The sequence below is a fragment of the Heloderma suspectum genome, chromosome 11, assembly GCF_057233095.1.
Source record: "Heloderma suspectum isolate Gila_16-S chromosome 11, 16-S_ref, whole genome shotgun sequence".
Lineage (NCBI taxonomy): Eukaryota > Metazoa > Chordata > Lepidosauria > Squamata > Helodermatidae > Heloderma > Heloderma suspectum.
Genome location: NC_139468.1, coordinates 9,317,781 through 9,339,560, shown reverse-complemented (window position 1 = coordinate 9,339,560; position 21,780 = coordinate 9,317,781). Strand labels below are relative to the sequence as shown.

The 21,780-nt window shown below is 47.6% G+C and overlaps 1 protein-coding gene across 1 annotated transcript in view; it reads left to right on the top strand.

Annotated features, from left to right (window-relative positions):
* Positions 1–12,415: 12,415 nt before the first annotated feature.
* CSPG4 (chondroitin sulfate proteoglycan 4) overlaps positions 12,416–21,780 on the top strand; it is a 133,607-nt gene continuing 124,242 nt past the window's right edge. The window contains exon 1 of the mRNA XM_084816775.1: positions 12,416–12,747. Within this exon, the coding sequence (XP_084672901.1) occupies positions 12,648–12,747 (100 nt within the window). The 5' untranslated portion in view covers positions 12,416–12,647. The remainder of the gene's footprint in view (positions 12,748–21,780) is intronic.

Genomic DNA, 21,780 nt, shown 5'->3' with positions numbered 1-21,780 from the left:
AGAAGAAGAAGAAGAAGAAGAAGAATTTTAATAGCACAAGCCTGTTTAAAGACTCAAGATTTTCCAAAGTGTGGTTGAAGGAATAGATTACTAGTCCCTATTTGCTTTAGGTCCAGGGGTAGGGGTAGGAGGTTTGTTGGATCTAATGAGGAAGAAGTGGGCTGGGAGCTATGGAATTGCTGAGTAGGGATAGTTAAGTAGTCATGTAGGATTGGGACTATGGTAGGTGGAGAAGAAGCTGGGCAGAAACCGTATAGTGATGCTCCAGGAAGTTTCTAGGTTGGAGAAGGTGTTGGGGGGATCCATCCATTTAGAAAGGGGTTGATAGGATTGATACATCCTAAGAATCCTTAAGCCCTACATAAAGAGGACGCCAAATCACTTTGATCTGTTGCTTGCAGCCATAATAAGGAGGTACAGCTGCCAATGTCCCTTCTAAGGGTGGGGCAAAGCCAAGAAGCCTCAAATGAACAGGAAGGCAAAGTCTTCTGCGGCGTGGATCCGCCACGGTTGACTCTTCCCCCACATCAGTCCAGATGTTGACTTGGAAAGAAAAACGAAGCTGCAGCTTGAGCAAAGCAAACAAGACTGCTCTCTGTAGATTTGCTAGGAATTCTTATGGCAGGCTGGATCCCTCAAATGGGGACTACGGATAGCTGGGGAGATGGGAGAGCTGTAAGCTTTGGAAGTGCCATTCAGTTTCAAGACCCCCATCTTGCAGGGTGGCTACCTGTCTAGACTTTTAGTAGCCCTGCCAAAATGTTTCCTAGTCCAGCCAGATGCCAGCTCTGGAGGATGCAATGTGGGGTGTGTGGTGAGGGCTGGAAGCCTGCAGAGCCATTCTTGCTTTTAATGCGCATGTATCTTCCATCATAGCACACGCATATGCTTTAAGGCTATCCAGTGAGACGATGGCAATGGGAAGATTCAAATGAGGGACACCCACCTCCTGGTTCCAGCACAGGATGCAGCAACCTTGCTAAAACTGAGCAGGTCTGCATCAAGCTGGTGCACAGTTGAGAGCACCCTGCATGTATCTGTTGTTCCGAACTCCCTGGAGGAAAGATGGCAGGCAAATAGAATTAACGAGTAGGAGCTGCAGCACAACGTTATAGCACAGAGGTGGAAAATCTCATGCCCAGGGCCAAATCCAGCCCACCCGGACTCACAATCTAGCCCACCGGGGTTCCCCAAATAGCCACCCCATTTCCCCCAACCCCGACCCCTTCCCCCAACCACTGAGCATTCGTTGATTCCTCAGCTTTTGCACAATTTTTTTTCTAAAGGTTGAAATGCCTCTCCTAAGGCTTGGTTATGTGGAGTCAGAGCTTTAAGCTAAAGCAGGCTGGTATTTGATGGGATTATTTGGTAATGATGCCTCCTGTTAGTAAGGCAATTGGGAGAGAAAAACCAAAAAGCAAAGCAGAATGAGCATTTGCCAGTCCCACATGCACACAGGCTATCTTAGAATAATAGGAGAGCACACCCTTCTTCAGTGAAAGAAAGAAAACAGTTTTACTCACAGATATGCTTGCATATACAATGCAGGCACAGCACAGAGTTTCAAATGAGTTTGTTTGGTCCATTTTGTGTTCCATTACACCAGCAGGAGTAAGAGAGCAAACACACGTGCTCCCAGCAATGGTGGAAGCCAGAGAGCGAGGGGGCAGGAAGAAGTGGGGGAGCACAGGAACTCACACCGTAGAGCTCTTAAAGCTAGCTGTGTTCAACATTCCCAGGGACTACCTGCCTACAACATTGCCCCCTTCCAGGAACTTGCAGACAAGGTTCCAATATTCCCAACAGTATTTCTGGTATTTGGCTGGACCCCCTTTGCCCACCATTCCCACCACTGGAATGTCGCTGCTGAAAGCGCCTACAAAATTAAATTTGGCCCTTTGGCTGAAAGAGATTCAATACCCCTGTGTTAGAGGCTCAGCAAGGTATTTCTCTCTCTCGCGCGCACGCGCTCTCTCTCTCTTTTTCCAGTTTTAATTTCCAACAGTCAGTTTATTTTCCCTGGCTACTGACCATGCTCAGACCTCAGTGAGCAAGTCAACATGCTGATACCTCCCTTTGATTGTCTCAGTGCTCCCATTTTGGCTACAGTCTTGCTGCCACTCAGTACTTTGGTTTACTATTAGAGGGAGTGGTGAGAAGTAAAGTTAGCTGGCCCCAGATACATTCTGTAATAAAAGAGAGGCTGTTCTGTCTGACACATGCTTCATCAAGTGCTCAGGGATCATCTGATGAGAGGGGCACATTTCTGCACACTCAGGGGGAAGCTCCATTTCCATTGCACGATAGGAAGGGAAATGCAGGCGGAGGATCATGAGAAAATGGAATTGTCAGGGCAATTTGCAACACTAATAAATTGTCCTTAAGTGAAATCAGATTTAGATGGGAAAATTGCTGACACCTCTATAACGTGGGTGGCTCAGTCATGGGTGGTGGCAGAATCCAGACTGTAAAGCAGAGGTGGCCAACGTGTGGCCTACAACTCCCACCAGCCCTAATCCGCATAGCCAATGGTGAGGAATGATGGGATTTGTGGGCCAAGACATCTGGAGGGCCACGCATTGCCCACCCCTGCTGTTTAGCATGCTGATGGGATGCCCCCCATCTCTTCCTGCTGCAGCAGGGAATGGGTCAGGATAGCCACAACTGTTGGTGTGTACCAGTGATTTCACATGCAAGCTCCACCCGCTTGCCAGCCTACCCATCAGTGGACCAGAGCCATGATTGCAGCCAGCTGGCAAAGAGGGGTCAGAGCCATCTGCCACCTGGGTGGCAGAAGGAGAGGGGAGACCGAGAGTGGGTGTGAGAGAGACCAGGAGAGGAGAAGGAGAAAGAGGAAGTTAAGCAGGAGGAAGGGAGAGACAAACGAAGGATGGAGGTTCGAGGACAGGAGTGCTGGGTAGTGCTGTGCTGAAAATTTTGACTCTTCCATTTTCAGCATTTTGTGGAGGGGGGGGACAAAAACTCTGGAGAAAGAAGCTGGGAGAGGTGAGGATTTCAGAGACTTCTCTCTTGGGGAGGGGAACAAGGTTTCCACATACCTTTCTAAGTGTAGACAATTCTTGAGGGGTCTTTTTCCTATTTTTTATTTTTGTAAAAACACCCCCTGCACTTGCAGGGGCCCAGGCCTCTTCTCCAGCCTGGCAGCTCTTTCTGAACCCCCAGGAGACCATGTGACCTCACCCTCTCCAGTAGGCATTCAGGAAGAACTCCTGATTGGAAAAGAGTCCTGGGCTCCTGCAAGTGCAGGGGGTGTTTTTTTAAAAAGTAAACACATAGACAGAAGGCCCTGCAACAACCGCCTGCACTTGAAAAGGTATGTGGAAATCCTGTCCCCCTCCTCAAGGTGAAAATTCTCTGAAATTCTCCCCCTCCCTGTGAAAGAGGCAGGGGAAAAAATGCCTCTTTTGCAGGGAGAGAAAAAGTTCCTGAAAATAGAGGGCGGGGTTCAGCACAGTACTAGTGCTGAGCCTCTTGCAAACTGAGGTCCACATTCCACTTTGAATAAGCTCTTGGGGGCTACATTCTAGTGGTGGGCAGGGCCAAAGGCAAAAGGGGTGGAGCCAAAGGCAAAAGGGGTGGGGACAAAAAAAGAATACCGAAAATACCATCATATTGTACCTTAACACTCTTACTGCTTTTCAGCTGGTAATCCTTAGGAAAGGCATTTCAGCCTTTTAGAATATGCAAAAGCTGGGAAACCACCAAAGGGCTAGATGACCCTGATCTCGGAAGCTAAGCAGGGTCAGCCCTGGTTAGTACTTGGATGGGAGACCGCCTGGGAATCAGGCTTGGATGGGAGACCGCCTGGGAATCAGGATACCTGCACTGATTAGGGGGTCGGACTCGATGGTCTTGTAGGCCTCTTCCAATCCTATGATCCTATGAACTATGAACTCTATGAAATGATCTGTGGTTTGGGAAAGTTCAGAATTGATCACGCGCTTCTCAGCAGGCACAGTCCATATCTGAACACTGCTATTTCTGCTCATGTGCTGAGTTGGTTGGATTAAACGTTTCTTGCGTATGGCAAACTGTGACGGCGTCACACCTCTCTCTTACTCCTGTTGGTTTGGATTTGGGTCATCGTTGTTCATACAGTACTTTCTTTTCGTTTATTCGGTAGGTAAACATGTACTTTACTTACAGCTACTGGTGGGTGGGCGTTTCTGTGAGAGGCCCCATGAAAACAACCACCACATAATGTGGTGACATATGACATCATGATGCACTATGCATTTCCGAACTGCGGCTCCCAAGATGCACCGTGAGATTGCACATCTGCAGAAGCTCATTTGCTCTGACTGAGAGTTCCTTTTAAGGGAGAACTCTCACCCAAGCGACACGGGTGAGTCCGTTATTATGTGAGGCAATAATGAATTCACCCAGGGTAAATTCACCCATCGCTGCTTCAAGCATCCATGTCAATCGCTTGATGATTGCAGCATCGAGTTGTAATCAGCTTGTGTGGATTGAGCTGACATATATCAAAACCCACCAAATGTGGAGCTAGCCACATATAAGAGCGAAACAGCTTTAGAAGACAAGACAGCCCTTTGAACAGAGGACTGTCAGGGGCTGCTGGATGTGGGTGCAGTTCTCCCATGGGGGGAGCCATTGCACTGCATATGTAGTGCCTTCTCAGCGAAGCACCTTCAGGCCCTGGACTGACTCTGCCCACTCACACTGGCAATTGGATCCTGCTGGACAGGAAGGTGTATAGAAGTGCTTCCTGTTCCAGTTAAGGCTCAAGCAACAAGGTCTTCCTGAGCTCTGGCATCTCTTTAGTTGTTCTTTGGTCCTGGTTTCTGGCTTGTTCCCTGACCCTGTCTCCTGGTTTGTCCATCAGTGTTGATGTACACTTCCTGAGCTCTGGCATCTCCTTAGTTGTTCTTTGGTCCTGGTTTCTGGCTTGTTCCCTGACCCTGTCTCCTGGTTTGTCCATCAGTGTTGATGTACACTTCCTGAGCTCTGGCATCTCCTTAGTTGTTCTTTGGTCCTGGTTTCTGGCTTGTTCCCTGACCCTGTCTCCTGGTTTGTCCATCGGTGTTGATGTACACTTCCTGAGCTCTGGCATCTCCTTAGTTGTTCTTTGGTCCTGGTTTCTGGCTTGTTCCCTGACCCTGTCTCCTGGTTTGTCCATCGGTGTTGATGTACACTTCCTGAGCTCTGGCATCTCCTTAGTTGTTCTTTGGTCCTGGTTTCTGGCTTGTTCCCTGACCCTGTCTCCTGGTTTGTCCATCAGTGTTGATGTACACTTCCTGAGCTCTGGCATCTCCTTAGTTGTTCTTTGGTCCTGGTTTCTGGCTTGTTCCCTGACCCTGTCTCCTGGTTTGTCCATCGGTGTTGATGTACACTTCACTCCTGACTACTAGCTTGTCCATGGCTCTTGGTTCCTGGCTCACCTCAGACTGCTGCCTATGGCCTAGTCCTGCACAAGGGTTTCCATTATCTCCACACATCACTATAAACACAATGGACCCTAATCCAGCTCTAGACATGTGGAGTAAGTTCCACAGAAGAGCTAAATGGCTTTAAAAGAGGATACACATCTCTGTCAGTATCAAAAGGTGCACCTCCTTGGGGCCTCACAGGTACAATGATGTGGAGAGGGATGCAACATCCGTTCTGCACAGTAATCTCCTTTTCTGGATCAGAGTCAATGCTTTTCAACTGCACATCATCAGGAGATGTTCAAAGGGAGATACTTATGAATTGCACAACAAGAGGAAATGCATCATCAAAAAAGAGGACAAAAATGACTGATTGGCATAAAATTTGCATGCTGCCAATTTCGAAAGAATTTAAATAGGAATGTGGTGCATCTCACCACAGTGTGGAAGACTGTGACCAGGTGACCTGTGCACCTGCCTGTTCAGTCTGCTGTTCAGGAGCTAGCTGGTGACAGGCAACAGTTTGTATGGTTCTTTTAAACAGGATGTGGACAAAACAGTCCTTCAAATAGATGAGACCTTCAAATGGAGGATGGCCCTCTGTAAAAGAGGCCACATGGCCACCCTAGCATGTGCCTGTATTTGCACACTGGCCCTTAAGCACTCCCAGCGACTGAAGAACTAGTGTGCCTTGTTGAAATTCCAAAGAAGGAATTGCTAGCTTGCCTGCTTTCCTCATGAAGGGAAAGGCAGGGCCAGCCATGATACTGAGAGCCCAGCTGAGTGTGGCAAAACGGTGATTCAGCAGTTTGTGCTGGGTGTAGTTTGCTGCTGAAGGAGCCACAGTTTATCCCCATCGACGGCCCACCCAACGGAGCCTGCCATGATCACTCATGGTATGAATTACTGTCCCCACCCCTCCTGACTTGGCAGCCTTGAGTTAAATTGAATAATAAACAATGGTTGGAAACTTTGCTATGTACTATGTTGGGAGTTTATATCAGGCCTCACAGAACCACTGTTGTTTATGAGAAAGAGGAGCGTAAGTAACTATGTAAACAGGAGCTGGAGGAGGAACATTGTATATATGCATTGCACGGCTATAATCAGTCAGCCTATAAATACAGCAGACAGAGGTGGAGAGAGGGAGGCACTATGTATATATATATCCTGAAGGATGCTATGAAAGAAAATGTTTGTCTAAATTTGTGGGCAGTAGGATGAGCAGATGCCATACAGGTCTGGGCTCCCATCACCTGAATAGGTGTGTAGAAAGGGGGATTACCCAACCGATGCAGCTTCCCACTCGGGGATGAGCACACATTTACCAAGTGTGCTGTCCTCTATGGCAGGCCCGGGCAGCATGTAGATCTCCAGCTTTTTGGACTTCAGGGCCCAGAAGCCCCTGCCAGCATGGCCAATGGTCAGGAATGCTGAGAGTTGGAGTCTGAAACATCTGGAGATCCACTTTCTGCCCCCCCCCAGCTGTAGGCATCCAGCCAGCTTAACAAACAGTGGTGCTGATTGTTTGGGATGATTCACACAGGACGTGGCTGGTGTCACACAGGTACTGTGGCCTCAGAGCCCTGTGTCAGAACACTGCCCTCTTGGAAAACAAGCAAACAAACCACCCTGTGCTCCTAAACAGAGCTAGTTGGCTGGATTTAGCCACCATTTTAATGTCCCACAATGCCCTTGATGTGGGAATGCTCTGGAGCATCATAGGAAATCAAAATAGCAGCCAGGACCAACCACTCAGTACTGCTTGGCATGCTGTTGCTAGTATGTAAGGAACATCGGAAGCTGCCTTATACTGAGTCAGACCCTTGGTCAACCTAGCCCAGTATTGTCGACACTGACTGGCAGCACTGACTGGAATCAGGCCACTTTGGACCATTTCTTGTGCTTCCCGAGGAGAAGAGGGCTGCTCACCAAAGCTACAAGGAAGGGACCATAGCTCAGTGGTAGAGCACCTGCTGTGCATGAAGAAGGTCCCAGGTTCGATCCCTGGCATCTCCTGGTAGGGTTTAGAAAGAATCCTCCCTGAAACCCTGGAGAGCCACTGCCAGTCAGTGTTGACAATACTGGGCTAGATGGACCAATGGCCTGACTCAGCATAAGGCAGCTTCCTGTGTTCCAGAACTGAAGCTGAGCCAGAACAAGGTTTCAGCACCATTTCATGCTCAGAGATGGAGACATTCTGTCCTAAGGACATAAGAAGGGCCCTGCTGGATCAGACCAAGGGTCCATCTAGTCCAGCATTCTGTCCACACTGTGGCCAACCAGCTGCCCATGGGAAGCCCACAAGCAGGACACGAGTGCATCAGCTCCCTCACATCCATGTTCCCCAGCAATTTGTGTACATAGGCATACTGCCTCTGATACTGGAGGTAGCATATAGTCATCAGGACTAGTAGCCAGTGATATAACCTTCTACTCCAGGAATTTGTCTAACCTGCTTCTGGTCTCCTCTCCAAATAGTGTCAGAGCTGAACTGGTCCATTTTCCAAAGTGCTGAATCAGTGTCCGAGTCAATGCTGGAGCTCTGTGCACACCTCTCATCAGAACAGAATAGATTCCTTCATCAGCTCCAAACTGATACATCATGAACCTCATGGCAAATCATAATAGCTTGAGGTCCTGATAAGGGCAGCTCACTAAGGAAGGGATTTATACCATTATTGCTCAGTGCCCTTGTACAATTTGTCAGTAACATCCGATTAGCAACTGTTTCCAGCACTTGAAAAGGTATCAGCTGCTCCTGGCTAATGAGGATGTGTTTTTTTAACTGCCTCGAGCACATTAAAACAAAGCAGCGGACCTTGTCTTTTCTGGATTTCTATGCTTTTGTCCTCCACAACACCCATGACAGTGTTGGATATTTCACAGTGTGTGATATTGCATGCTGGCTTGGAAGGATAGGCATGGTAACCCAACACATCTGGAGGGAACCAGGTTGGGTGGTCAACATCTGGCCCTCCAGATGTGTTTGCTTACAACTCCCATGATCCCTTACCATTGACTGTGATGGCTAGGGGCTGATGAGAGTTGTAGGCCAAAATATCTGGAGGGCTACAAGTCCCCCCCCCCTTTAGATGGTTGCATTTTAGTTAAAGCTTCAGGAGCAAATTCTAAGAATTGAGGGGGGATCTTACCTTTGAATATGAGGAAGCCAAAGGCTGGGATGGGGAAGAAATTTGTCTCAGTTTTTGACAAGAAGGTATCCAGTTTGCTCCTCCTGGAAATGAACATGGACTTGAACACCATTTGCGGTCAGTCGTCCATACGTTTCTGAGCTTGCCATGTGATTCAGGCAGCAACAGCAAAATACATTTAAAAATGCATAGGTTTGGGAAATGCGCATTAAAATAGGCATGAATTTCCATGCAGGGCAGGGGAGAGAAAGGTTGCAACCCCATACAGAACGCACTTTGTGGTGGAAATCGGAGAACCTCAATGAACACTCTAGCTTGGCAGGTCTGCACATCCCAAGCCAATGTTTCTTTCTCTTTTTTTCAACTGCTTAAGGCAGGAGACCCACCAGTTCCAGGGGTTGGATAATAAAGTAGGCTTCTTACCAGTGATCTTTCCAGCTTCATCCATCCACCCCACTGAGCTGGGCAGTTCCTTTTGCCCCATTAAGTTAGGGGATGAGATCCTAGCTCAGCAGCAGAGCACATGCTTTGCATGCAGAAGGGCGCGGAGGTTCAGACCCAGGCATCTCCAGTGAAAGTGGTCTCTTGCCGCAGCACTAAGCCACACTCTCCAGCAGATACCAGACAACCATTGCCAGTCGGAGTGGACCAGGAGTAGGCAAACTGGTCTCCCCCCAGATGTTTTCAACCACAGCATGCATAACCCCTGACCATTGGCCATGCGGGCCCAGGCTGGTGGAAGCTGTAGTCCAAAACATCTGGAGGGCACCCGGTTGCCAATCTCTGGAGTAGACAAGCCTGGGCTAGATGGGCCAATGACTCATCATAAGATGATGTCAGCGTGTCACCAGTTTTCCTTATCTACCCTGTGCAATTGAGATAATACGCCTTGTGCCTCCATCAGAGCTATCAAAATAGGAAAGACAAGCTGTCAGTCCAGATGGGTGGATGGATTGACACAATCAAAGACAGATACAGAACTGGATGCTTCATAGTTATCCAAATATTTGTTACCATTTTAAAAACAAGAATGAAAAGGAGGAAACATCAAAATGTAATGCAGTGCAAAGCTGAGCTTATCCTCTGTAGAGCCATGAATAAGAAGCTGGAAAGGGAATATTTTGTAAAATTGAATCTGTCCAAGTCAGCAAGTCTTGGTAAAATGAGATCCCATCCAAGAGTCTTAATAGAATTAGGTAATGAATTTACTCAACCCATAGGGACATGCTCATAAAAGCCTTAGAAAGCCAAGCACACACCAGATTTTATTTAATGTCTTTATTAATGATCTGGAAGTAAGAATAAACAACACATTAATTAAATTTTGCAGTTGCTGCTCACCCAGGAGGTGTTGCAGCCTCCAAAAAAAGAGAGGGAGAGCTCTCAGCAAGGTAAGAATTCTTTCCAACGGAAAGCAAAGCAAACAAGATTTGACTCTGGAAAACATCTGATCAAAGTGGCTGGTGGACCAATATAAATGATGGACATTCAGTCAGAAGGCACTGCTTGTGCAAAACAGAGCCTAGAGCAGGAAGCTTGTTAGAGCGAGTTAGAGGGAGACCCAGCTGCAAAAGCAGCTGTTTTACAATACAACATTGTGCTATGCACATTGAGGCATCACTCCAAAGAACCAGACATAACAGACTCTTTCTTTGAGGTGGTCTGATCCCCGAATGCTTGATATGCAAAAGTACCAAGGGGCAGTCCACATGCTAATCCATCTAAGACTGGGTCCAAATGACCTTCAGAAAGGGAAATTGAGCCAAATTTTCATGGAGTTTGATGTTACCCCCCCACCACCAAAGCCCCACTTGCAAAGGCGGGATTTCTGCCCTCCCTCAAATATGCTGTTCCCCTTTTCAGAACAAGTTTATTTTCCTTTGAAACTTCCATCATGTGCCTTTTAATATGGCATTTCCCATAATGCACTAGGCATCTAGCTCTTCTCACTGGCATCGCATTCAACTTCCTCCATTTTTGCTGCTGTTCTAGTGATGTTCAGGTGGACTCCATTGTTCAGGTGGACTCCATTGCACCAGTAGCCACAGCCGCTGCTGGTGCTACAGAAACTGACGTCACTACCGCCGCTGCCAACGTCACTACCGCCACTGCCAAATTCTCCACACCTGTGCAAAACATCTATAAATAACATTACGGTGCATTTGTCCTAGCACTTTACAGCAGACAGTCCTCTGTTTGAAGGACCGTTCAGTCAACGTCCACTTGAAAGATCAAGAACTATAAGAAGGGAGAACAGGGGCCTTGGAGCTGCTCATCAATGGTTGTGAGCACCTGGAGATTGAACAGGCACACAGGTGGCCACTTGAGTAGGTCTTCCCCACTATGTTGAGATGTGTGGTGTTTATTTTTAAATTATAGTAATTGTTTCCAAATTTGCATATATGCATATATGTTAACACATGCAAATCTGTGTCCTCATTTGTCCTCTTTTTTTGGTGCTGCCTTTCCTCTTTTGGGTCAATGCTTGAGTGGCTGCTGTAGTTCTTGCAGACAACAGATAAGAACATAGGAATGTTCCTTATACGAAGTCCGTCTGCTTGTCCGTGGAGCTCTGTACTGTCTGCTCTGACTAGGAGCAGCTCTCTGGGTTCCCAAAGGGTTTACTTACTTACTTAGTTACTTACTTATTTATTTACAACTTGTGTAAATAAATAAATATCCAAACAGGTTTCAGTACAGTGAACAACAAGAGATAAAATGATAATTTTTAAAAAAGATAAAAAGAATGAAACACAACTTTAAAATTATTCTTTTTAGAAAAACATAGAGCGAGAGAGAGAGAGTGCCAATAAACCGTAGCTGGCTAACCAAAGAAGGCTTCCTGGAAAAGAGCTGTTTTCAGGAGGTGCTGAAAACAACACAATGTTGGCACCTGCCTGACTTCCAGAGGCAGGGAGTTCCATAGGAAGGGAGCCACCACGCTGAAGGCTCTTCTCCAGGTGGACTCCAATCGGTTGAAGGTTCTTCTCAACAACTGCTACCAGAGCCTTTTAACTAGAGATGCCCAGAACTGAACCTGGGACCTTCTGCCCATGAAGCAGAGGCTCCACCATTGATCTATGGCCCCTTATCTCCTTAGGTCAGGGGTGCAGATCTTCAGGCCTGGAAGCCAAATCTGGCCCTCCAGTGTTTCCCAGAAGGCCACCCCCCCTTCCCCTGGCCATGCCCCCTTCTTCACAAATACCAATCACTTCCTGGTTTCCCAGCTTTTGTGCAGTTTTCCCCTTCCCCCATTCTAAACGGTTGAAATGACTCTCCTAATGCTTAATTACTACCAGTAAGAGCTTTAAGCAAAAACATGCTGGGGTTTGTTTGTTTTTCAATTTTTGGCAGGACCCCTTAGCCTTTGGCCCTGCCCACCACTAAGATGCACCTCCAGAGAACCTCTCTGAAACTGAATTTGGCCCACAGGCTGAAAGTGGTTCATCCCTGCCTTAGGTCATAAACTTGTTTCTGGGCTATACCATTGCAGATTACAAGTGGGGGCTCACATAAATATTGAATGCTCCTCCATTAAAAAAAAAGAAAAGAAAAAAAGAACGCTGAATGGTAGCCCCATAACTTTTAATGGGGAACCCAACATCTCCAAGCTGCAACCTGGCCACCCTGCTAAGACCCCTACCCTCTAAATCTTTTAAATATAGCCAAACGCTGCCTCTCCACAGCTTGTCTTCACACAGTTGTCTCAGAAAAAAACCCTGCCGAACAACTCATAGCCAAAGGCCTGCTTGGAGCCCAAACAGTTATGACAGAAGTGGGGAAGGAACAAGGAGATATTCAAACTGTTTTAAAAGGGGAAATGGGGAGGGGGGAAGCACTAGCCCTTTAAGAAGGGGAACTGCCTTGTAAGATGTAATATGAGAGGTGCCTGTTTAAACCCAGCCCGATTTGTAACTGGTGGGGAAATTCAGAACGTCCCTCCCCCGGCAGCAAGTTTATTAAATATAGTAGTAGCCGAACCCTCAATTGAAAACAGCCTCTGTCTGCAGCTCCTGCCTGCTTTGCGTGCACCGTGTCCCGGGAATGGTCTGAGAGCTGCCGGGCCATTCTAGGTGATAACATGGACTCCATCCTCCCTTTGACAACATCAGTCCTCCTGCTGCTGTTGCGGCTTCTGCTGCTGTGTACGCCACCGCTTTGTGCAAACCCAGAATCTGGAGGTAAGTCTTTGCCCCAATCTCTTCTCCTCCTGAAGTTTCTCCCTGTTTTTTGACAGAGGATGCATGAGGCGGGGCAGGAGGGGTTAGATATGGAGCCTTTGCCAGAGAGAAGCATGGACAGTAAGTATGCCTGGGCAAAGGAGATGCAATGGATGGTCCAACATCAGCCTCCCACAGAGATAAGTGACTGCATTGTTTACAGAAGGACTGTTGACCCAAAGTTCAGAGCCAGTAAAGGAATGGGCTTTGGAATTCAGAAGAGATAATGTTGACCTGGTCAGATCTCAGTCATGACCTCCAGGCCTTTGGCATTCTCATGCTTGGGTCAGGATTCATTTGGAGATGATTTGAATCAAGCGTCTGATGACACGTGCTTAACCTGGGGTTTTCAGACAGATTTTCAGAAGGTGCTGTTTTTGTATTTGGAGGTGTGTCTTCTTGTTGAGGGTGAACTGAGAGGCAGATGTCTATAACAGCACCTGATCTATTGGCTATGTTGAACCCCGAAGCAGATGTCCTAGGAAAGGAGATGTGTTTTTACAGTAGTAACAGGTCGACCGCCTTGCTAAGCTGTGAAATCAGTCTTACTGGTGGAACTCATTAGGTGGGGCTGTACAGACCTGGGCTTGCTTAGCCGCCTGCTCATGGAACAGAGGGGCAAAAGAGGCAAGGTCTGCATACCAAGAAATGGGACTGGATAGAGCATTGGTCTCTTTTGGAGGTCTTCCTACAGAGGGCACAGTCGGAGCGTAGAACTCTCAGCCCTCTTTTCCTGATAGGTTTCAGCTTGGAACATCATTTTGTGCAAAGCCACTGGAGAGGGCCATATGTGCCCTTAAACCCTTGTCAGTAACAAATGAAAGGTGCCAGCCATGTGCATTCTGAGTAAGGAGGGTTCTCCTTCAGGTTTTTTGCTTATGCATGATCTGACATTTGGAACTGTGCACACGTCGTGGCTGGCTCAGCTCTGACAATACACTCCTACAACAGCTACCTAAAAACATCAGTTGTGCTACTAGGCATTGAGCTTAGTTTTCCAGTATGGGATCCAGTGCAAAATTCCTAAGAACGTTGACATTTATGTTAAAAGAGGCATGTTCCTATAAGTCATGGTTGATTAGAAGGAAGTTAAGAGAGTGGCCAATCCTGCTCTGAAAGCAAAAGGGTTCTGTGTCATATTTCAAATAGTTATGGGGCAAGATTTCAGCATTCTGCATGTTTACAACAACCTGTTCTTTCTGCACTTCTATAAGGGGGGTATTGATTCCTCAGCGATGATCCATATGTCTCTTTTGTGACTGGAATGCATTAAGACAATTAAGTAAATGTATCTATCTGCCTTGCATTGTTATGGCCAAAACAAAACAATAAAATACCTAGTTACATATTGTATTGCACTGGTAACAGTGAATTCTCTGGCACTGATTGACTGAGCTGGTGTGAAATGTTTGGTTGCTCAGGTAACAAAGCAGCTTTCAGTTCGAGGTTCCATGAGGGAAGGGGAAGTTGTCAGTTTGGTTGGGATGAAAACCTGACAAAGACACAAGGGACGGTAATTTTTTAGGTTGGGGAAGAAGACCCTGGGATGTAGTGAATATAAGAGACAGGGGAGTCCTGAGGTATGGAGGCTGAAGGAAGGGTGCAAAGTAGGAAATGGGTTGAGAAAAGAGAATTTGAAGGAAGGGTAGTTGACTTGCAGGGGGGAGGTAGAAGAGACAGAATTTTTTATCTAGAATGGGATAATCAGAGAGAAGAAATTTCATAGTGCTTAAGGTCAGGAGGGACTGTATCCTATGGAGGGTGAGGAGGAGTACTAAGTTGATCAATGCAGCATGGTTATGGAAGTGGTTGCTACTGGTCCATGGTCTAGAAGACGCTGGCAAGGGAATTCTGCTAGAAGCGGTTTCTACTGTCACTGCGATACTGGAACTGGGTAACCCTCAGTGGGCAATGATAGCCAAAAAAGCCTGTGAGAGGGGGGCTGGCTATGGCAAACTGATCTGCAGGCTTCTAGTTCTATTACTAAATAAGCCTGCTTTGCATAATTAGCTCTGATCCCTGAATTATGCAGTGGACCAGTTGGTTGCAAAAAGTGAATGTCTTGCATCAAACCGTCCATAAAGAATTATAAATAATACTCTACATGCGTACTATGGGGAACTTGCCTTAGATGGTAAAGTGCTTATCCTGACCGTGTCTTATAGTTGGCAAACGGAGTTGACTGAGTATAAGAGGCATGCCTTAGATTTAGTATAGCATTGTAAATTTTGGGAGAGTTGGCTACATTACTCTGCCATAGCAAACACATGCAAAGAAGTGCAGTAGGATCTTAGACAAAGGCTGCAATCCTACAGGCACTTAGTAAGCCCTATTGAACACAATAGAACTTACTTCTGAGTAAATGTGCACAGGATTGTGCCATACACAAGAGTCTGATTGCTATTCTTTCTCTCTGCTCTCCTCCCCGGAAATTGGAATTTTGTAAGGAGAGCTAGAGATCCCCAGGCAAGTTCTCGGCATTCACACCAGAACTACAGTTTCCAATATCCTTTGAGAGGAAATACAGCAGTTAAATTGCGGTTAAAAATCAAGATGTGTTTGTAATGAAAATATGCCCTACCCCTGTGGCTGAAGCTTTCATAGGCAATAGAGTACTTCATCGGATGTATGAAGTTAACTGTGGGGAGCTGCAGTTACAGTCTGTGGTGCAGCTAGGTAGTTTTTTAGGCCTGGACTTAATGATTTGGGGAGGGGGGGCAGTTGAGATGTCCATGTGCATTACTTCAGTTGTGAAACACACAAACGTTTTTATTCTTACCCCACAACTGCCATCCCAAGGTTTACAACTTCTTCTGCATTCCTGATATGTTAGTATAAACGGTTTACCAACCCTAGTTTTTTTAAAAAAAATAATGCTCCGAGCATGTACAGATTTGCATTTTAAACTCACTTAAATCCAGTGGACACTGGTGGCTCTGATTCAGTGGGGCAGTGAATCTGCTCCAGGTTTCAGTCAGAACTCTGGAAGAGCTATCCAAGGTGCTTCGCTTCACACCTTGGGTAGCTCCTTTAGTGTTCTGACTGAAACCCGGAGTGGATTCACCGCCCCACTGACATTGGAGCCTCCACTGCTTAAACCATAGCAGCAGCATGACTGCAGGTCTAGAATGGAGTTGGCTTCTGATTTTGCCTGCCGCTCTCTGGGTCGTCATTTGCGGGGGGGCCTGGGCTGTTGCCCCCTGGACGTTGGCCCCCAGGTCCAGCCCTAACTACACCACTGTTATAATGGCTGGTGCAAATTCAGAGCAGAGAATCACTTGTAGTACTCAGGCCTGTGGCACCAGGCGACATGTTCAGGCAGCTGCTTCGGGGGCCCTCTTTTGGCATCAGCATCACATCCTGCTCCTGTTCCTCCTCTCTTCGCTGTGCCCATCCTCTGAAACGCTGCCCCGCCCTACTCCTGCATCTCTCCAGCATCCGAACTGTGCCTTCATATGAAAGTTCTGGACCAGCGAATAAGGCAGGGAGGGAGGGAGGCAAACAGGCACTGGATAGGGCCTGTACATCACCTTCATGCTAAGGCAGGGTTGTTCCCTAACATCTAGCTCCCAGAAAAAGCAGCTGAAGTGGTCAACTTGTGACTAGGTTCTAGGGATGTCAGAGAATTCCGCCACGGATCTCGGTGAGGCCGAATGCCAGTGCATTCGGCCCCCCAAAATCTGTGGCGGAACGGCCTGCCACCCCCCCGCCCCCCCGTGGATCCCCCCCGTGACGAGATCCGGGACGAGGCGGATCTTCCGGGTGGCAGCGGCTCCGGCGGTGGCTCCGGTAGCGGCTCCGGCGAAGGCAGTGGCAGCAGCCGGTCTTCCGACCGGCTGCCGCCACCGCCATTTCCAGGCTTGTGTAGGGGAAAAAAAAAAGACGTGATAGGCTACGTAAATCTTTATGTAGCCTATCATGGTTGGGGGTGGGTTTTTTTTTTAAAAAAAAAGCATACGCAAATGGCGGCGGCTACAGCCACCGCCATTTGCGTTCCTTCTTTTTGGCAGTCTTAATCTACGTAAATATTTACGTAGACTATGATGGCAAAAATCAAGGGGAACGTAAATAGCGTAGCGGGCGCTATTTGCGTCCCTTTTTTATTCACCGTTTTAGCCTACGTAAATCTTTACGTAGGCTAAAACGGGGAATCAAAAGGGGACGCAAATGGCGCCCACTACGCTATTTGCGTTCCCCTTGATTTTTGCCGTCATAGTCTACGTAAATATTTACGTAGATTAAGATGGTAAAAAGAAGGAACGCAAATGGCGGCGGCCATAGCCGCCGCCATTTGCGTATGCGTATGCGTATGCGTTGTGTTTTGTTTTGTTTTTTTACCCAGAGCCCTCCGCGGCCGGAAATCCGGCTGCCGACAGCTCTGGCCTGGCCGGGCCGGGCCTGGCCAGCTGCTCCACGGAGCTTCTGCGGAGCACAGCCAGCCATTCGAGGATTCCGGGGGGGAGGAATGGAGCGCCTCCCCCCCCGGCCAAGATTCCAGGGGGAGGGACGGAATGCCTCCCCCCCACCATCAACATAATCCGGGAAAGGTAAGTCACTTTCGTACATCCCTACTAGGTTCTCTCGCTTCTGAGGTGGGGAGCTCACATGATTCCATGGTCCTCCATACAGAAGAAAGAAATTCTTGCATGTAGAAAGCTAGCATGTCAGGGGAAAGAATTATATCCTACTCTTCTCTCTTTTGTAAGCATCAGTCTGCATGGTTGTTCCTCATCCACTAAGATGAATTTATTTATTGATTTGTTTGTTTGTTTGTTACATTTCTATACCGCTCAATAGCCAGAGCTCTCTTACAAATGCCTAAGCCAGCTTCTTGCACAACTTTGGCCCAAAGCAGGATTGAGATATATGTTTTTAGCTGGGTAGGAGATGAATGCATGTGTAATCCTTTATGCTGGAGGCTGGTGTTCAGCTTAAGAACTGGGTTCATAAGACAGGGAAAAAGTTTATCCTGCTGCTCAAAACCGCAATCTAGAATGCCTATTAATATGTATGGCCACCTCCGGAAAGAAACTGGAAATCTCAGATGGAAAGATCTGTTGGAGCATAATCCTACAGGGGCTTCTTCACATGGAGCTTTTATCCTGCTACTGAGATTGCTCACTCACAGAAGTTTGTGGGTCCGTTAGATGACATCGTCAACCTCCAGGGCACCTCCCTCACTAAATGACCTTTATTCCATTTTCTAAAACATCTGAAGGAATGAGCTATCAAATTACCACGCTTGAGTTCCCTCCGTGAAAAGAGGAAAACCCACAGTAAGAGGCGCTAGACCACAGCACCATCTTGTGGCTGTATCATGAAACACATGCAAGACTCAGATGAGGAGGGAAAGGAGTGGGAAAGGGGGTAGGAAGCACGTGTAAAAGGAGTCCGTTGTGATCCTGCATTTAAAACAGAAGCAAAAAGCCCCGTCTTAAATGTGGGATTTTAGGCTGGTGTAGAGATGCTCCAGGATTGGCATTTAACAGATGGAGGGCTCCAGTCTCAGAACCCTCTGTCCATCCGAAGCCCTGCCACCAAGCACCAGAAAGGATGAGAGGAATAGGGGTGGCATTTTCACCTCCCATTCCTTCCTGGCCTACCTTGGGGGCAGGGGCAGGAAGAGAGCGAGTTGTGGATCCAGCAGATCCATGACATCTCCTTCCCCTCTCCTCACTCACCGGCACGCCCCCTTTCCTCCCTCTCCATCCTCTTGCGAGATAGCACCAGCAGCCTCAGGTGAGGAAGCCACCGCAGAGCTTTCCGTGGCAACTGGACAGGGGTAAATCTGTGCAGGGATTTCCCCCAGATCATAGCTCTGTCTATGGCCTCGGAGGTGGGGGGATCTGCTATATCCTATGGCCACTCAGGCAATGTCTATGCACAGGATTGCTCTCTTAGATATCCATTTGGGTTTGGGGGGATGTATCAAATGAATGTTACTCTACTTTCACTCTAAGCAAAGTTATTTATTTTTATTTATTTATTTAAAACATTGCTATCCCACCCTATATCATTAAGACCTCAGGGCGGTGTGCAGATAAAATCAATTTAAACAATATAAAACAATACATTTAAACACTTAAAAACATATTAAATTATTAGACAAACTAATACCAGTTAAAATCTAGAACAATAAAACAGTTAAAACAGTGTGCTACTTTAGGGAATGCATTTAACCCTCAAAGGCTTTGATAAAAAGCCATGTTTTTACTTGGTGCTGAAAGGAGACCAATGTCTGTGCCCATCGGGCCTCCAAGGGGAGGGCATTCCACAACCAGGGTGCCACAGCAGAGAAGGCCCACTCCCACGTCCCACCATAGTGAATGTCTCATACTGGTGGGACGCAGAGGAGGGCCCCTCCAACAGATCTCAGTTCTCAGGCAGGCATATATAGGGAGAGGTGCTCCCTCAGTTACTAAAACACATAGAAGACGTTTGTGTAAAATCCCCATTCCCCTGGTTGTGGAATTGTGTATAGCTCTGTTCTTGCAGTGTAGTTACTGATATGAACATGAGGAAAGCAGCAGGATGACAGCCCAAGCTCTATACACTCATTGGAAGCAGGGCCAGCAGGTATCAACCTGCCCAGCACACACACAGGCTGCCTTTACATTAAAGAAAAAAACCAGCAGTCCTCCTTTTGTGGAGGCTTTCCAGGTTTACAGAGGCTCCCAGACAGTGACCATGTGATTGCTGAGAGGGGAAGCTTTTCTTTTTCAAGGTTCCATAGAACTCAATGAAACAGCACCATCTAGTGTCTGTTTTAATCGCGTAACTTTCTGACTTTAAAAGATAGTTCATTCACGTCAGATCTTTTTGACATGGAATAACCAGGAAATACCTCTGGATATGCCCTGGAGGTTGATAACATCATGAAAAGGACCCACAAACTTCTGTGAGTGAACAGTCTCAATAGCAGGATAAAAGCTCTGTGTGAAGGACCCTTTCTCGCTCTCTCTCACTCTCTCACACACACACAATCACACACACAATCACACACACAGGGCTTCTGTCATTTGTCAGAGTAGTTTCAGTTCTCTGTGACTTAGCACCAGTAGTGTAGTAGCTTACAGGGAAACAGTGCTGGCACTTTTTTTTTAGCAGGGACACTGGCACCCCCTTAAAATCCCCAGAATTGAGCTTAGCTGCAAGCCTAAGGACATGAGAAGAGCCCTGCTGGATCAGGCCAAGGGTCCATCTAGTCCAGCATTCTGTTCACACAGTAGCCAACCAGCTGTCGACCGGGAACCCACAAGCAGGGCACGAGCACAACAGCACCCTCCCTCCCATGTTCCCCAGCAACTGGTGTACATAGGCTCACTGCCTCTGGTACTGGAGGTAGCTGGGGGAGAAATGTATTTTCTCAGCAACAGTAGTTGGTTGTGAGCTATCCCTGGTGTACTGCCAAGTATTTTGGGATGGCTCGGTCTTGAATGGGCAATGGAGACCTAGGAGCTTTACAAAAGACCTGCTCCTGCATGAAAACTGCTAGAACTGTGTTGTTGATATGGATAAGCACATCAAACAGCATTTCTAGACCATCCTTGGGGGGGGGGGTGTAGCCATGACGACTGGCAGGATGCGTGCCTGCATTACACCACTGTTTAGCACATAATCCAGTCAGGTAATCTAGCAAATCATCCCTGAGCTAATCATGGCTTCTAATCTGAACTAGATGCATCTCTAAACAATCAACGGAAACCGTCAGCTGCAAACTCCACAGAAACAAATTCCAGCCTGAGTTGAGGGACTGCTACTCTTGAAAGGAGTGATGCTTCAGGGCTGCCAGCTGCAAAAAAACTCCACTCCTCAGTTCAGTTTTTTTTCTAGCATTTCTGGAGCCCAGCCTCTGAACCCCACAGAGAGCTGAATTCAGCTGGCAGAAGAAACCCTTATCCAGGACGCACACCTGATGTGGGAACTGGAGCAAAGGAGCTGGACATTGATGAGCTCAAAGGGGATCTGTGAAGCCAGAAGAGTTCCAGAGGAGATGGAGAGACTTATACAGCCTGCCAGCTCCTCCTCTTCCCAGTCCTCCACTGAGTCATCACTTGCAGCTAGATCTTTTCCCTCCTTCTGAGTAGAAGCCTGGCAATAGACCAGCCTTCCCCAACCTGGTTCCCTCCAGATGCGTTGGACGACATCTTCCAGCAATGCTGGCTGGGGGATTGTCAGCATTGTAGTCCAACACATCTGGAGGGCTGTGACAGACCCTTCTGGCAGTGAAATGGGTGCCCCAGTGGTAACTTTGGGCTTCCCCCTGGGTGAGCTGCCACTTTCATTTTCAGAGCCTGGGGGCAGAGGGGGAGAATCAGAAATCAAGGCAGGCTCGGGATGGGATTAGATGGGAATTGGCGGCACCCAGGTGAGGCATCTCTGAGATGAGGCTCTTTGGACTACTGTGGGTTCCTCCAGATTTTCAGCTGGAGTGGGGTTCTCTGTACGGTCGGTCTCAGACCTCCAAGGGGGTCTCTCCAGGCTCTAGGTTGGACACACATCTGTCCAAAATTCCACGTTTTTCCCACCACTTGTAATCATGGATACAAATGGGAGCTGCAATATAAAGTGCTCCCTGTTCAGCATTCCAGCCATTCCATTCCACTTTCCCTCCATCTGGTTTTCTGTTCCCTGCCCCCAATAGTTCGTCACCATCCCGTGGCCACCAAGCACATTCAGTCCTCATTAGGCTATTCCTGGAGTTCCCCCTTGCCCTTTAGGGTTCCCTGAATCTGCTGATACCTCCTTCTGGTGAGAAGGTGGTGAAGTTTCGGCTACATAAACAAAGCCAACCACAACCTGAACAACAGAAATAGAAGGAAAGATTCCAACGGAGTGGAATCTCAAACCATTTCACCTGCTAAAAATGTAATTTGGGGGGGGGGTTACATGAGGGCAGAGCCTCGTGTGGCGCAGAGTGGTAGGCGGCAATATTGCAACCGAAACTCTCCCCACGACCTGAGTTCGATCCCAGCAGAAGCCAGGTCTCGGTTA